Below are 15,660 nucleotides of genomic sequence, written 5' to 3' on the forward strand. Positions count from 1 at the left end.
CTGATGGATAAACAAGTAAAATACTTTAATATATCTATAGAACATAAATATATATTTATGTCGCTAATATTTCATAATGGAAAAAAATGAAATAGTATGATGGAAAATGAGGAAGGAATAACATTTGCAACAATATAGATGAAAGTTCTAAATATTACATAAAAACAACTGAGACAGAAAGAAAATTACTACATGATGTAAATCATATTTGGAATCTAGAAAAAATAACTCTTAGGAAAATATATTGTGATTCACAGGGCAGATATTCTCAAATATTTGAATTCATTGAAAGTTCATTTTCTTTTTATTTTCAATTTTTTATTTAATTAAAGAGTCATGATTTACAAAGTCAATGATAGACAAGTCTTAGGCATTTTACTGAGTTTCATCATAGGAAGATAAGTACTACATGATCTAACACAGGAAAAAAAAACTTTAAGAAATAGCAGACTGTGCTCTACATCAGTAGAGGATGGGGGGCTAATCGGAAGAGCATATAAAAGTGTACAAAACTCTAGTTGTAACATAATAGTTAATTGGGTTTAATAGGCATTCCATGTGTGAACATGAGTATAGTTAATACTACTCACATAATATATGAATATTATTCAGATAACAAATTCTCAGTGTTCCCATCATGCATATTTTTTAATTTTTTTATATTTTATTTATATGAGATTAATGCTAGCTGATTCTATTGTAATAATTATTTCACTGTAAATACATAATAGAAAATTGTGCCTAATGCCTTAAAAATAAGACAGTGAAGTATAAACTATTATTTCTCAACAGTGAAAGATATATAGGCTCTCCGAGAGGGGCAGAGGAATCGAACTCGGGTCGGCCATGTTGGCTGCGTGCAAGGCAAACGCCCTACCGCTGTGCTATTACTCCAACCCAATTCAAATAATATTGTTCTGTATTTTAATTCTTTGTTCAATATAGTTTCTTCTTTACCTTGAGAACTATACTTGTCTCTGTTAATTAGAAACATTTCGTGGAATTAAGTTTAAGAATTAATAAAGCCTAAGGAAATTTCTCTGTCTTGGAGGAGATAAAACAGCCAATAGAGCATCTGAAATCCATTGATATTATTAATACATGCAGGATATGGAGAATGAAAAAGAGGCAACTAAATATTGGAAATAAATTAAATAAAACATGTGATCACTATAATTATTTTAATTATCTAGAAACAGTTATGACAAGAGAACTTACTAATGATTATGAACTTACTGATTATTATACATTTCAATACAAGCTATTCTCCACATGTATAAATAGTAAAATAAACCTAGAATATTGAAAATAATGTGAAATGTTTAAAAAATTCATTTGAAGTATCCTTATTGAAAAAGAGTAACAACTTCTGATCAAATTTGAGGACAACAATATATGTCATTAATATACACAATTTTCATCAGTTCTACTTGCAATAAGGATAAGAAAAATATGTTACCTTTAAATATAAACATAAAAATATTTTCATGTGTGTTTGGAAAGAATAACCATAATAAGACATAAATAATACCCTTTGAGTCCAAGAGCTTGGATGTGCAAGATCCCAAGTTTTATACCCAGCGTCACGTGACCCGTAAGGCCCCTGGAATTGCTAAGCCATAGCATTAAACTATTTAGTCTGTTGGTCAGGTACAATTGGCTGTGATTCCCAGACACCTTGAGAACTGTTTTGGAGTCCCCTAATTACTCAGCACTACGTTCAATATTCTGTATAATTATCATTATAATGCACATTTTAATTTACTTCAAAAATTGAGGAAAATATCTTACTGTATCTTATGAGTTATAAGTCCTAATTGAATTTACATTATGCTAAAATTAATAAGAATTTCAGATTCATAGGGTCTATGAGAAACATATTTATTGGTTCGAACATTTTCTATTCCACACATGGGTTCTGTTTCAGAGACATAGAAGTCATGCTCTGACTAACTCTGTAAAAGATAAACATGCATACTTTTCTTTGTATCACAAAAGAAAAAGAACATAAATATTCCCAGTAATTAGAAATAGATACCTGGTGGCCATTTTGTTATTCACTTAAATGTTTTTTTTATTAATATTACATGCACACATTGGGAAACCAAATATTTGCAATAGAGATAAATCACCTGAAGCTAATTTAAAATAATATTACTGCTTTTTATTTCATAAATATCAAAAAAATTAGTATCTACTAAATTTCATGTGATTGAATAGTGAACATGTGACATGAATTGAGGGCTTGTTTGAAAAAAATTCACATATATAATGCACAAACTTTGGAAACTAAATGAATTATAACATGAAACACTATTCTAATGGCAGAAAATAAAACTAACATGAATATTTAATTTGGGACCCACTGGAAACCATATACATATATCATTGATAAGTAACATACACATTGTTATGTTATCTGACAAGAGCGTTCCAGAATCTTTTGTTAACACTGACTTTAAATTATGAGTTTCATATCTCAAGCTAAATGCCTTTTTTTATTTCAGAACAATTACTAAGAAAATGCCTTAAACTAGTAAATTGGGAAAAGGAAGACTAATATCTTTTATAGACAACATCTTAAAATGTTAAGAATTATATTTTGAGAAGAAAGAATACAAAAGTTGGAAGGTGTTTATGGAGGAAAGACATAATACAAAATGTACCTGAAGTTTCATTTGTGTGATTCTTTAGAGTTTAAACATGGCTTTTAAATATATCTTTCTCTGAGCAAACTCTTCTTTTGATAGTATTTTCCTTAGAGCAGCTTTCATGGCTTCATTCCTTAAACTATAAATAACTGGATTGATTGTTGGAGGTATCACGGTATAGAATATGGAAAACATGAGGTCCATAGCTGATAGGGAATCAGAAGGAGGCCTCAGAAACTCAAATCCTGCAGCTGAAAGGAAGAAGGTGACTACAAAAAGGTGTGGCAGACAGGTAGAGAAAACTTTGGTTCGACCCTCAGCTGTTGGGATTTTCAGCACTGCAGAAAAGATGTGAATATAGGAAAATATAATGGAGATCAAACAGACAAATGCTGCCGAGGTCGTGAATGCAGCCACTGCAATCTCATTAATAAATTCGTAAGAACAAGCTAGTTTCAACATCTGAGGAACATCACAGAAGAATTGATGAATGATTCTTTCTCCACAGAGAGGTATAGAGAAGTTAACCACTGTGTGTATAAGCCCAGAGAGACCCCCAGCAACCCATACAGCTATGACAGCATGTTTACAAGAACAGGGATCCATAATAATTTCGTATCGCAGTGGTTGACATATAGCTACATACCGGTCATAAGACATCACTGTGAGGATAGCAACTTCTGATGAAGCCAGAGCTATGAAGAAGAAAACCTGAAGAATACATTGACCAAAGGAAATATAACCATTGTTCACAAGAGAGTTTGCAATAGACTGAGGTACTGTAACGGAGATGAAACATAGGTCAAGAAGAGACAAATGCTTCAAAAAGTAATACATGGGGGAATGGAGGCGATGATCCAATGTAGTTATGGTGATAATGAGGATGTTTCCTATTAATGCCAGCACATATGTAGCCAAAAACAGCAGTGCATGTAAAATCTGAAATTTTCGATCATCAGAAAACCCCATAAGGTAGAATCCATTCATTGATGTCAGGTTGGCCATTGACACTGTGAAGATAGTAAATATAGTTGTTTATGAAGTCAAGTAGGAATAGTAGAAAATAATGTATAAGTTTTTTAATATGTCAGGTAAGAGTATACTCAGAACTTCCTAAGCACCATTTGAAAATACCCTAAATAAAATTAAGTTAAATTAAAACCCTTAAGATGTGGTCGATCACACCATAAATGTTGAAAATGTTTTCAGAATTTTCTGGTGAAGAGTTTAGATAATTAAAATTTTTGGAATCTTATTGTCAACAAATTCAGTGAAAATAACAGTGATATACCAATATCATTGCATCTTTATACATACATGATAAATTAATATTAGAATTAAGTATTAAAACTTTATTTGCAACAATATGGATAAAATTTATATTACTATAGCACTGTAGCACTGTCCTCTCATTGTTCATCGATTTGCTCGAGTGGGCACCAGTAACGTCTCCATTGTGAGACTTGTTACTGTTTTTGGCATATTGAATACGTCACAGGTAGCTTGCCAGGCTTTGCTGTGGTTCTATTACTATAAAAATAATTCAGATGGAAAGATAAGTACTACATGATCTAAAATATAAATGGAATTTAAAAATAATAGTAAAATATACAAGATTTGTAATGTACAGTGATATATTTTTAAAATTTTGTAAAAGATAAATTAACTTTACATTTTACCCTAGTGGTAATATTACTACTAGGAAATCCCCTCACCATTATTGTCAGTCTTCTTTGTACATAATATATAGGCATGAACTAAATACCTAGTTAACTGTTTATACACATTATTTATTCAACTTAACACATAAAGGTGATAGTTTTCAAGTTACTCTAAAGACATTGCTGTATATTCTATGTAAGAAATGGAAAATGGTTGACAATCACTAAACTAATACCTTTCTCTTTGCTGTAATTCATCTTGTGAACTCACTGGAATTGATTTTTAGGGAACATCCCAGAAACACACTATTCAGTAAAAGTATGCAAAATGGATGGACAGATGTCTTTAACTTTCTTTCTTTAAATGAAATTTACAAGACTTTTCTGAGTTAAAAAGGTACATTGCACAGATCTAAGAACAAATTTTTAGATACTATAAAGTTTTAATAGGTGCATAGAATAACACCAAGTCAGTGACTGAAAAGAAATATTTACAGAGGAGGGACAAAACCAACAGGGAGTAGCAAGGAAGTTAGTGGAAGAAACACATTTTCCATGGAATAATTGAACAATCAAAGCAGTCATTTATTTTAAAAAGCACATTTAAAATAAGTGCACATTGTATTTATCACAATTACCACAGTAAAGGCATTTATCGATTTTGTGAAAATTCACATTCATTTGTGAATTTTGAAGGACTCAAGATGATAATAGTTAACAAAATGTTATCTAAGGAAAAAGAAAGTATGGGCTGATGTTTTAGTAGAGCTATAAACCTAAATTCTGAAGAAATATTACTCACCAAAGTAGATTTTAGTGAGTAGGGAAAAATCTCATTTAACTCAGAGGTTGAGCTTCTTTATATTAAAACTGACATTCTGGTTCAGTCTCTGAAATGCTCACCTAAGGAAACGACTGAGATATCTTCAGTTAAGATCGAATAGGAAGAATAGACAGCGGGATCTGATTTAACTTCATTGTAGGACTATGATACTTGAAATGAAGCCAATACTATGCAGGCACTAGGGAACCAATCTGTTTAGCATGTTTGGCAATTCAAGTAAACATTGTAAGTTCAAAGCATGGGACTTCAAGGAGTTCTCCCTTAAGGAATTGCCTCTGTAAAACGGCTAATTAACTTCTTGGTTGAACTGAATTTTACAGTTGTATACAATCTCGGGATCAGAAACATCGAATATAACATTTTACATAATACAAACATTGGTTTTCTCTAGTTTAGCAAGAAATATTTTTCACCCATTAACAAATTCAATGTAATTGATAACCTACCAATTTAAGTGTATTTTCATGGATTTCATATAAAAAGGAATATTTAGTAGTTAGTAGTTTATACAATCTCATACAAAATTATAAATCAAAGAATCTAAGAGTTTGAAAATACATGCAGTTTAGTCTAATATTCATCTAAACACTGCCTAGGACTAAAATAGAGTCCAGAAGTTGGAGCGATAGCACAGCAGGTAGGGTGTTTGTCTTGCACGAGGCTGACCGGAGTTCAATCCCCAGCATCCCATATGGTCCCCTGAGCACCACTAGGAGTAATTCTTGTGTACAGAGCCAGGAGTAACCCCTGTGCAATGCCGGATGTGACCCAAAAAGCAAAAATAAAATAAAATAAAATAAAATCCAGAGTAATAATACAGTAGGTAGGGCATTTGCCTTGCACATGGCTGACCCAGGTTTGATCCCTGAGCACTGCCAGGAATGAACCCTGAACACAAAGCCAGGCTTAAACCCTGACCACCACTGAGTGTGGCTCCAAAACCAGACCAAAGTGAAACAAAACAAAACACTGAGTAATTTTGATGAATAAATAACATCAAAGTTACTTTAGCCTTTTATTTTTTTATTATTTTTTAGACTTACAAATTTTTGTGCTTGGGTTTCAGTTATATCTGGGGAACATTTCATTTTTCATTTCATTTCATCATCCTGTTATTCGTCGATTGCCTCGAGCAGGCCCCAGTAACATCTCTTTCATCCTAACCCTGAGATTATATTCAAGGCTATTTAGGAGAATGAGACCCATCATTGTTACTGGTATTTGGCATATTTGGTACGCCACGGGGAGTTTGCCAGACTCTGCCCTGTGGGCAGGCTACATTCGATAGCCTGCAAGTTTGTCCAAAGTAGGAATGAGATGATAAGATGTCATAAAAGATGTCCTGATAAGATGTCACGCGGCCGCATTTGCGGCCGCGCGGTTCAGGGAACTGGATTTTATAGTCTCTGAGTCTTGGCCGCTGATGGGATTACACGGCGCCAGGGGGCCAGGTGGTGGGTGTGACCCCCGCCTACTGGAATTTGGAGGATCTGGGTGGAGGATGCTCGACTCTAATCCGAGGAGGCTGGGAGATCTCGGCCTCGGAACCCGCATGGATTTGTCCCTCTGCCAGTACCTTCAGGTGTGCGGAGAGTGGTCTCAGCATGGTGGTGGCTGGTCCTGGTGGCAGCTCCCAGACCAGAGCAGTGCAGTCTGCCCCCGCGCCTGGCTGTTCCTCGCCGGGGCCCGTTGGAGGGGAACGGGTTGAGCTTTCCTCCCCACCCCGACCAGGGCTCCAGCAGCCGAAGACCTCCAGGACCAGCCACCACCATGCTGAGACCACTCTCCACACACATGAAGGTACTGGCAAAGGGACAAATCCACGCGGGTTCCGGGGCCGAGATCTCCCAGCCTACTCAGATTGGAGTCGAGCATCCTCCACCCAGATCCTCCAAATTCCAGTAGGCGGGGGTCACACCCACCACCTGGCCCCCTGGTGCCGTGTAATCCTATCAACGGCCAAGACTCAGAGACTATAAAATCCAGCTCCCGGACGAGAGCAGTGCAGTCTGCCCCCGCGCCTGGCTGTTCCTCGCCGGGGCCCATTGGAGGGGAGCGGGTTGAGCTTTCCTCCCTGCCCCGACCAGGGCTCCGGCAGCCGAAGACCTCCAGGACCAGCCACCTGGGGAACATAAAGTAACAAAATAGGAGACTAACAACCAAGAGTGGCAGGAGTTTTGCTCCATGGCTTGGAGGCCAGCCACACATTCTAGGGAAAAAGGGAGTTCAGATAGAGAAAGGAGCACCAAATACATTAGCCTTTTAAACAATTTCTAAAAGAGAAAACTTTATCCAAAGATAAATGTATTTAGTATTTAAATTGTGGAAAAGAAAAATTTTATTTTTTATTTAATTTAATAAAAAGAATATGAAGCTACTCATTTCAGTGGTACTATACTCAGGAGCTTCCAGGGCCATTATTGGCAACGATTGGGGGCAATCTGGGGCTCTAATTGGTGGTGTTAAGGGAAACTTGTGGTGCTGGGATTGGAACTCTAGTCTTTGACCTAGCAAAGCATGCACCCCTGAGTGCTGAATCACATCAGGAGTTCTGAATTTCAGATCCTAAACTACATTTTCTATAAAATCTTCATGCTTTACAAAAGAATACTCTTAAAAAATTGCGGAGGGTTCATAACATACCTGAGCTCATGGCTTACTCCTGGATCTGAGCTTAGGTATCAATCCTGATGGTCTTCAGGATCTGTATCTGGTGCTGGAAATAAAAACATTGTTGACCATGTGAAAGGAAAGTTCATTCACTGCTTTGGCCCTGACAATTACATTCTATACTTGCAAATTAAAGAGTAAAATGTAATTCATACTTTAGATGGTAATTATTTTAGTATAACCATATATATAGTTCTACAGACAACTGCAAAATGAAATCTTGTCGTTTTCTTTAAAAATGAATAAATCTAGAAGTATCATGTTAAATAAAATTGGAGACTTATCTGTGGTATATAGAAAAAAAACTTGAGGACAATATTGAGTAATGACAAACTCTTTGCACAAACTTTTAATCCATTACACCTGTATATATGTTTTAGTGTAAAAACTTGCAAATATTATCCCAAATAATTTTTATAAATTTCCTAGAAAATCTTTCAAATATTCAATCTATATGTTTCTCTAGCCACATGCATCTTCAGTGTGTTAAATTATCATACCACATTATACAAACTATTTTACCAGTCTACCATGTCTCAACATGTGAAACAAAGATTAGGATATTGCATCAGTCCTTTAGATACATTCAAGAGATCTAAATCTCACACTAAAACTTTCAAAGACTGTGTATACTCTAACTCATTCAAATCAGGACCCTAGATCACATATTAAAAGCTCAAACTATCAACACAACAAGACTATTTTTTTAGATTTTTTTTTTATTTTTAGTGAAACACCATGAGGTACAGTTGTAGATTTACAATTTTTTGTGCTTGGGTTTCGATTATACAATGATCAAATACCCATCCCTCCACCAGTGCCCATTTTCCACCACAATGGATAATATGCCTCCCACCCCCATCCCTCCCATCTCACCCTGCCTCTGTGGCAGGGCAATCCCCTGTGTTCTCTCTCTCCTTTTGGGTACAACAAGACGATTTTTAAGAGTAACTGGAGCAAGGACCAATAAAGATAGCTTAAAACTTTCCTAATAGTTAACCCTAATCCTAATAGTTAACCCTTCAGCTTAACTAAAGAGGTGAAAAACCTATAGAAGGAAAATTACAAAACACTACTTCAAATAGTGTTTGAAGGAAATCTATTTCCTAATAGTTTTAAGTTGCTTTTATGTTTTTTTTTTTTTGTTTTTTTTTTTTTTTATATAATTTATTTATTTATTGAATCACTGTGGGAAAAGTTACAGAGCTTTCGGGTTTAGGTCTCAGTCATGTAGATACCGAACACATTTCCCTTTACCAATACTCATTTTTAACCCCGAACCCCAATAGACCCCCACCTCCCACCCCTCCCAATTATTGTGAGGCAGATGAGTTCTAGTTAATACTCTATCTACTTTGACTAGATAGATTATTTCGATAGAAGATGCACAACTATTGTTTAGAGCTTACGACCCACCCCCCCCCCCCCCAATCAGACATGCTGAAACAGCGTTGTGAAATGATTTGCTTTCTACAACTTGGTTTAAGAATAAAATGAGGTCGCGCGGCCGCAATAGCGGCCGCGCGGCTTTGAATTTCTGCTATTTTACTTATTGACCCTGGAAGAATTTCTATTAAAAGTTAGCTAGTTAAGAGATTGGTTTCTGTGCCCTGGAGTCGTGGCCGTGCCGGAGAGCCGCTCGTGGGGGGCAGCTGGCGACCTTGGTGGGGCGTGGGGGACGGCCCACAAAGCCCCCCTTCCCATGAGGTCCCCGCCGCTCCCCCGAGCCCGGCTCAAACCCGCTTTCCACAAGGCTCCCGTGCGGCCGCCATCTTTCTTTCCAGAGAGGAGCAGGCGGGCTGGTCAACGCCCTTCCCCCTCCGGGCAGGCTTGGTGGCGCGGATCAACACAAGTCCATTTGCTTTTCTGCTCCAAGCGGCTGGTTCTCTGTGCTAAGTCCTTGTGCCTCCGGGGCCATGGCCGTGCCGGAGAGCCGCTCGTGGGGGGCAGCTGGCGACCTTGGTGGGGCGTGGGGGACGGCCCACAAAGCCCCCCTTCCCATGAGGTCCCCGCCGCTCCCCCGAGCCCGGCTCAAACCCGCTTTCCACAAGGCTCCCGTGCGGCCGCCATCTTTCTTTCCAGAGAGGAGCGGGCGGGCTGGTCAACGCCCTTCCCCCTCCGGGCAGGCTTGGTGGCGCGGATCAACACAAGTCCATTTGCTTTTCTGCTCCAAGCGGCTGGTTCTCTGTGCTAAGTTCTTGTGCCTCCGGGGCCGTGGCCGTGCCGGAGAGCCGCTCGTGGGGGGCAGCTGGCGACCTTGGTGGGGCGTGGGGGACGGCCCACAAAGCCCCCCTTCCCATGAGGTCCCCGCCGCTCCCCCGAGCCCGGCTCAAACCCGCTTTCCACAAGGCTCCCGTGCGGCCGCCATCTTTCTTTCCAGAGAGGAGCGGGCGGGCTGGTCAACGCCCTTCCCCCTCCGGGCAGGCTTGGTGGCGCGGATCAACACAAGTCCATTTGCTTTTCTGCTCCAAGTGGCTGGTTCTCTGTGCTAAGTCCTTGTGCCTCCGGGGCCGTGGCCGTGCCGGAGAGCCGCTCGTGGGGGGCAGCTGGCGACCTTGGTGGGGCGTGGGGGACGGCCCACAAAGCCCCCCTTCCCATGAGGTCCCCGCCGCTCCCCCGAGCCCGGCTCAAACCCGCTTTCCACAAGGCTCCCGTGCGGCCGCCATCTTTCTTTCCAGAGAGGAGCGGGCGGGCCGGTCAACGCCCTTCCCCCTCCGGGCAGGCTTGGTGGCGCGGATCAACACAAGTCCATTTGCTTTTCTGCTCCAAGCGGCTGGTTCTCTGTGCTAAGTCCTTGTGCCTCCGGGGCCGTGGCCGTGCCGGAGAGCCGCTCGTGGGGGGCAGCTGGCGACCTTGGTGGGGCGTGGGGGACGGCCCACAAAGCCCCCCTTCCCATGAGGTCCCCGCCGCTCCCCCGAGCCCGGCTCAAACCCGCTTTCCACAAGGCTCCCGTGCGGCCGCCATCTTTCTTTCCAGAGAGGAGCAGGCGGGCTGGTCAACGCCCTTCCCCCTCCGGGCAGGCTTGGTGGCGCGGATCAACACAAGTCCATTTGCTTTTCTGCTCCAAGCGGCTGGTTCTCTGTGCTAAGTCCTTGTGCCTCCGGGGCCGTGGCCGTGCCGGAGAGCCGCTCGTGGGGGGCAGCTGGCGACCTTGGTGGGGCGCGGGGGACGGCCCACAAAGCCGCCCTTCCCATGAGGTCCCCGCCGCTCCCCCGAGCCCGGCTCAAACCCGCTTTCCACAAGGCTCCCGTGCGGCCGCCATCTTTCTTTCCCTTAAGTTGCTTTTTTGATCCAATATTTAATTTTGTCTAGAAATCTTCAACTGCTTTAAGAGTTCTAACAACATTGCTTCTGGACATTTCTGCTTTTTATTTGCTATTTCTGTGTAAACAAAATAATAATCTCTTAGAATCATATATTTTATTGTTTTGTAAATCTCATAATTAATGGCATCATTTTAATTTAATTTTCCTATATATTTTCTAATTGATTTTATATTTTGCTAAATTATTCACAATTTACTTCTTTTACCATTCTATGTAGCATATATGCCACTAAATTTTTGCATCACTGGAGTATATATGCATATTTCTTTTTCTACTTGATATTTAGGACACACTTGTCAATTCTCAGGCTTATTCCTGGCTCTGCTTTCAGGGTTCATTCCTGTGGGATTATAAGGGTTGCCAGAATGGCCTCGTGCAAGGCAATTATCCTACCGGTTGTACTACCTTTCCAGCTGCAGGACATATATTTTCTTATGACGTTTATGTAACACACACGTAGATGTGATCTCAAGTCTAATGGGCATTTTAAGTATAGTTTTTCTAGAAACTGAGTTTATTAGCTGTTTATGTTTTATACATACAGTATTCTCATTTTTTATTTTCTTTTTATTATTTATTTATTTATTTGCATTTTAGATCACACCTAGCAATGCACAGGGGTTGCTCCTGGCTCATGCACTCAGGAATTATTTCTGGCAGTGCTCAGTAGACCATATGGGATTCTGGGAATAGAACCTGGATTGTCCGTGTGCAAGGCAAATGCCCTAGCCGTTGTACTATCATTCCAGCCCCTCTTTTTTAAAAAAATAATTTTGTTTATTTTATATGCAAATCTATTTAAACTAATCTGTTCATAAATGGTTACTGCCTTAATTTCAGCTGTATATGATAGTCTTTTTAATTAATATTTATCTATATTTCAATTTTCAGATCTTCAAATAAAATACTTATTCATAATTTCTGCTTTTAGTTTTTCATTAGGCTCTTTAGTATATTCTCAAAATCATAAAAAGAGAAGATGTATAATGTGTCCTTTGATTTGTGATGATGTAATTTTAAGGATTACTTACAATAAAGTTTTTGTTATTTTTATTTCATAGATAATTTCAGTTTTTTGCAGTTTTATGTTTTTAAAAAGTGGTTTTTTTATGGGGGGTGGGCAAATAATGATTTCTGGCTCTGTGCTCAGGAAACACGAACTACTGGTGATGTTAAGAGGATCATATGGGATGACAGAGATTGAACCTGGGTCTGTCATAGACCACTGTGACTTTTTCAACAATGTGTTTTTCTTTAATGTTTTAAAAATGTTAATGAATCACTGTGAGATAGAGTTACAGACTAACAAACTTTTGTAATTAGTTTTCAGTCATACAATGATCAAGTAACCATCTCTTGCCTAGTGAATTCTTCCAAATCTTTAAAGAGGATTCTTTCCCAATCCTCTTTAAGCTTTTCCAGAAAAATGAAGATTCAGAAACACTTCCAAAGAGTTTTTATGAAGAAAAAACCAACCTGAAACTAAAAGAAGACAGAGATATCACAAAGAAAGAAAATTACAGACCGATATCACTGAGTAATACAGACACAAAGATCCTCAACAAAATCCTAGCAAACAGAATCCAACAACTCATCCAAAGATTGTACACCATGACCAAGTAGGATTCATCCCGGGGATGCAAGAATGGTTTAACATTAGCAAGTCAATCAACATAATCCATAATATTAATAAAAGAAAAGATAAAAATCATATGATCATGTGCTCGCTTAGGCAGCACATATACTAAAATTGGAACGATACAGAGAAGATTAGCATGGCCCCTGCGCAAGGATGACACGCAAATTCGTGAAGCGTTCCATATTTTTATCTCGTAGGTGAATTGAAAAACTCAGTGGAAAGCCTCAGCAGCAGAGTAATAGCTGCTGAGAACAGAATCAGTGAGCTCGAAGATGAAGTTCAGAGACTCTCCAGAAAAGAGCAGAAAATGGAAAAGAGACTCACAATTCGGGAACAGATGGCAAGAGAAGATCGTGATGAAGCCAAGAGGGGTAACATAAGAATTATTGAAGTCCCAGAGGTACAGGAAGAAAAACTTGATGAAGAAGAAACTGTCAAAGACATCATTGCTACAACGTTTCCAGAGCTGAAGAAAACTTGTGACCACATTCAGGAGTCCCGAAGGGTACCAGCTAGAAGAAATCCGAATAAAAATACCGCAAGACACATTCTGATCAAAATGACCAAATCCTTAGACAGAGACAAAATTCTGAAAGCAGCAAGATCGAAGAAAGAAATCTCTTACAAAGGAGCATCCTTAAAATTCACAGCTGATTTTTCTGAATAAACCCTCATGGCCCGAAAACAGTGGTGGGACATAGTGAAAAAACTCAATGAAATAAATGCCTCCCCCAAAATACTTTGCCCAGCGAGACTCTCATTCATAATAGAAGGAACAACACACAGTTTCACAGACAAACAACAGCTCAGGAACTTCATAGACTCAAAATCGTGGTTACAAGAACAACTAAATGGGCTACTTTAAGGCAAGAAAGGCCCCTCAAATACACCAAATTTCAACAGAACAATGGGACAAAATCCCATAACAATAATCTCTCTCAATGTCAATGGGCTAAACGCACCAATTAAAAGACATAGAGTGGCAGGATGGATTAGAAAATTGAACACAACATTCTGCTGCCTGCAAGAAACACATCTCAATAGTCAAAGCAAACACAGACTCAGAGTCAAAGGCTGGAAAACAATCCTACAGGCAAACAGCTCCCATAAAAAAGCTGGGGTAGCCATCCTAATATCAGACCACATCGATTTCAGAGTGAGGAAGGTCATAAGAAATAGTGAAGGCCATTTCTTATTGATCAAAGGATCTGTACAACAGGAAGAACTTACAATAATAAATGTATATGCACCTAATGAGAGACCAGCAAAGTACTTAAAACAACTCCTCATAGATTTGGAAAAAGACATCAATAGCAACACAATACTAGTGGGAGACTTCAACACCGCTTTGTCACCTCTTGATAGATCAACCAGACTCAAGCTTAGCAAGGACATACTTCATCTGAGGGAAACAATGGAAGAAAGGGACTTAGTAGATATATACAGGACACTTCATCCACAAAAAGCTGAATACACATTTTTCTCAAGCGTACATGGAACATTCTCCAAGATAGACCACATGCTGAGCCACAAAACATGCCTCCATAAAATTAAGAAGATAGAGATTGTATCAACAATCTTCTCAGACCATAATGTGCTGAAATTAGAAGTAAATCACACACAAAAACAGAAAACTAAATCAAACACCTGGAAATTAAACAGTGCTCTATTGAGCAACGAGTGGCTTAGAAAGGAAATCAAAGAGGAAATCAAAAGATTCCTAGAAACGAATGAAAATGAGAACACGAGTTACCAAAACTTATGGGACACAGCAAAAGCTGTGTTAAGAGGAAAGTTTATAGCTCTACAAACATTCCTTAGGAAGGAGGAGCGAGCACACATAAGTAACCTAACCTCACAGCTTACAACCTTGGAGAAGGACCAAAAAAAGGAGCACAACCCGAACAGGAGAAAGGAAATAATAAAACTCAGAGCAGAGATTAACCAGATGGAAACCCAAAAAACAATCCGAAAGATCAATGAAAGCAAGAGCTGGTTCTTCGAGAAAAAAACAAGATTGATAAGCCTCTAGCAAAACTCACAAAGAAAGGGAGAGAGAAAACCTTAATAAACCGAATCAGAAATGAAAAGGGGATCATTACAACAGAAACTACAGAAATTCAAAGGATCCTCAGGGAGTACTTTGAGAAGCTTTATGCCACGGAACATCAAAACTTAGAGAAAATGGATAAATTCCTAGACTCCTACAGACTCCCAAGGCTGAACCAAGAAGACCTGGAATACCTGAACAGACCTATCACCATCAAGGAAATTGAAATGGTAATAAAAAGTCTCCCCAAGCACAAAAGTCCTGGCCCGGATGGATTCACTTGTGAATTCTTCCAAATCTTTAAAGAGGACTTACTCCCAATCCTCTTTAAGCTTTTCCACGAAATTGAAATATCAAAAACACTTCCGAACAGTTTCTACGAAGCAAATATCACACTGATACCAAAAGCAGACAGAGATACCACAAAGAAAGAGAATTACAGACCGATATCCCTGATGAACACAGATGCAAAGATCCTCAACAAACTACTAGCAAATAGAATCCAACTACTCATCAAAAAGATCATACACCATGACCAAGTAGGATTCATCCCGGGGATGCAAGGATGGTTCAACATTCGGAAATCAATCAACATAATCCATCATATCAACAAAAGAAAAGATAAAAAGCATATGATTATATCAATAGATGCAGAAAAAGCATTTGACAAGATCCAGCACCCCTTTATGATGAAAACCCTAGCCAAAATGGGTATAGAGGGGACCTTCCTCAACATAATTAAAGCCATCTACCACAAGCCTACAGCAAGCATCATCTTCATTGGGGAAAAACTGAGAGCCTTCCCTCTAAGATCAGGGA

General features: G+C 39.2%; 1 protein-coding gene and 1 non-coding gene across 2 annotated transcripts; one reads left to right on the forward strand and one right to left on the reverse strand.

Moving 5' to 3' along the window:
• Positions 1-2,690: 2,690 nt before the first annotated feature.
• Positions 2,691-3,656, reverse strand: LOC130036165 (olfactory receptor 14J1). The gene has a single exon (XM_056128147.1). It carries the CDS (start codon positions 3,654-3,656, stop codon positions 2,691-2,693), a length of 966 nt encoding a protein of 321 aa, XP_055984122.1.
• Positions 3,657-12,872: 9,216 nt separating this feature from the next.
• Positions 12,873-12,979, forward strand: LOC130036225 (U6 spliceosomal RNA). Its single transcript, XR_008794278.1, has one exon. It is a non-coding gene; the product is annotated as a U6 spliceosomal RNA (small nuclear RNA).
• The last annotated feature ends 2,681 nt before the right edge of the window (positions 12,980-15,660 follow it).

Source organism: Sorex fumeus, unplaced genomic scaffold, assembly GCF_029834395.1.
Source record: "Sorex fumeus unplaced genomic scaffold, SorFum_2.1 ptg000063l, whole genome shotgun sequence".
Classification (NCBI taxonomy): Eukaryota; Metazoa; Chordata; class Mammalia; order Eulipotyphla; family Soricidae; genus Sorex; species Sorex fumeus.

Excerpts from the sequence above, each read along its gene's own strand:
- LOC130036165 (XM_056128147.1), bottom strand. The coding sequence starts at position 3,656 with ATGGCCAACCTGACATCAATGAATGGATTCTACCTTATGGGGTTTTCT.